The 868-nt window shown below is 67.2% G+C and overlaps 1 protein-coding gene across 1 annotated transcript in view; it reads right to left on the reverse strand.

Moving 5' to 3' along the window:
- Positions 1–727: 727 nt before the first annotated feature.
- The window catches only part of CHRNA10 (cholinergic receptor nicotinic alpha 10 subunit), a 5,601-nt gene continuing 5,460 nt past the window's right edge, over positions 728–868 (reverse strand). Inside the window, exon 5 of the mRNA XM_085320633.1 lies at positions 728–765. Coding sequence (XP_085176759.1) covers positions 728–765 — 38 coding nt within the window. The remainder of the gene's footprint in view (positions 766–868) is intronic.

Genomic DNA, 868 nt, shown 5'->3' on the forward strand with positions numbered 1-868 from the left:
CGGTGCAGCTTCCCTGCCATGTGCAGCTGCACGAGGGCAGAGCACAGGGCCCGTTGCACCACAGCTCCATGCACATTGCTGCTTTCCTTGGCAGAGAAAAGATGCAAGACGCGGCCGTGCGTGTTCAGCGCAGGTAAGGGAGCGGCCGCTGGCCCGACTTCCCTGGGAATTCCCCCTCGGCGCCCTCCCGGCAGTCRCTAACCCCCCTGCTCTGGTGTCCCCAGGCAGGAGCAGCCCGGGGGCCCCCCCCAGCCTCTGGGGGCTGCTCCTGGCAGCCGGTGCCCTGATGGCAGCAGGAGGCCCCTGATGCTGCCCGCAAACCCCTGTGTGCTACTCCGGGAAGCTCTCGGAAATGCCAAAAACGTGTCCAGAGAAACCTGGCGGGGCCTGGCCTCGTGCCGGCACCTCCGACCCTGTGGCTCCAGCAGCGGCGCTCGGAGGCAAGGCCGGCTCTGGCCCCCAGCCCCTTGGAGAAGCTCGGGGGGGGGGGCCTGGGGCCCGGCGGGAGGCTGTGCCCGCTGCTTTCGCTGCATGCATTTCCCTGGCAAATACAGTAGGGTAATAAAAATATTGCTCAGGGACGGGGAGGCATCCGGAGGGTTTCCTGCGGCTCCCAGCAGAGCGGGGCGGGGAGGAGCCAGCTGTCTGCCAGCCCGGCCTGGCGCTGCAGCCAGCCTGCACCGCCTGCCCAAGCTCCTGTGCCCAGGGCAGCAGAAATGCCCGMAAGTCACTGGCCRAGCACTCTTGTGTCCGGCACCCTCTGCCCTGGCAGGCAGTGAGAACCGCATCTGTCCCGTAGCCATACAGCAGCCCTGAGTGCCCTGCAGGCACCTGGAGTGAGCAGAGACCAGGGGAAATGAGCAGGGAC

This window comes from Rhea americana, unplaced genomic scaffold, assembly GCF_003343005.1.
Source record: "Rhea americana isolate MKP2758 unplaced genomic scaffold, rheAme1 scaffold_648, whole genome shotgun sequence".
Classification (NCBI taxonomy): Eukaryota; Metazoa; Chordata; class Aves; order Rheiformes; family Rheidae; genus Rhea; species Rhea americana.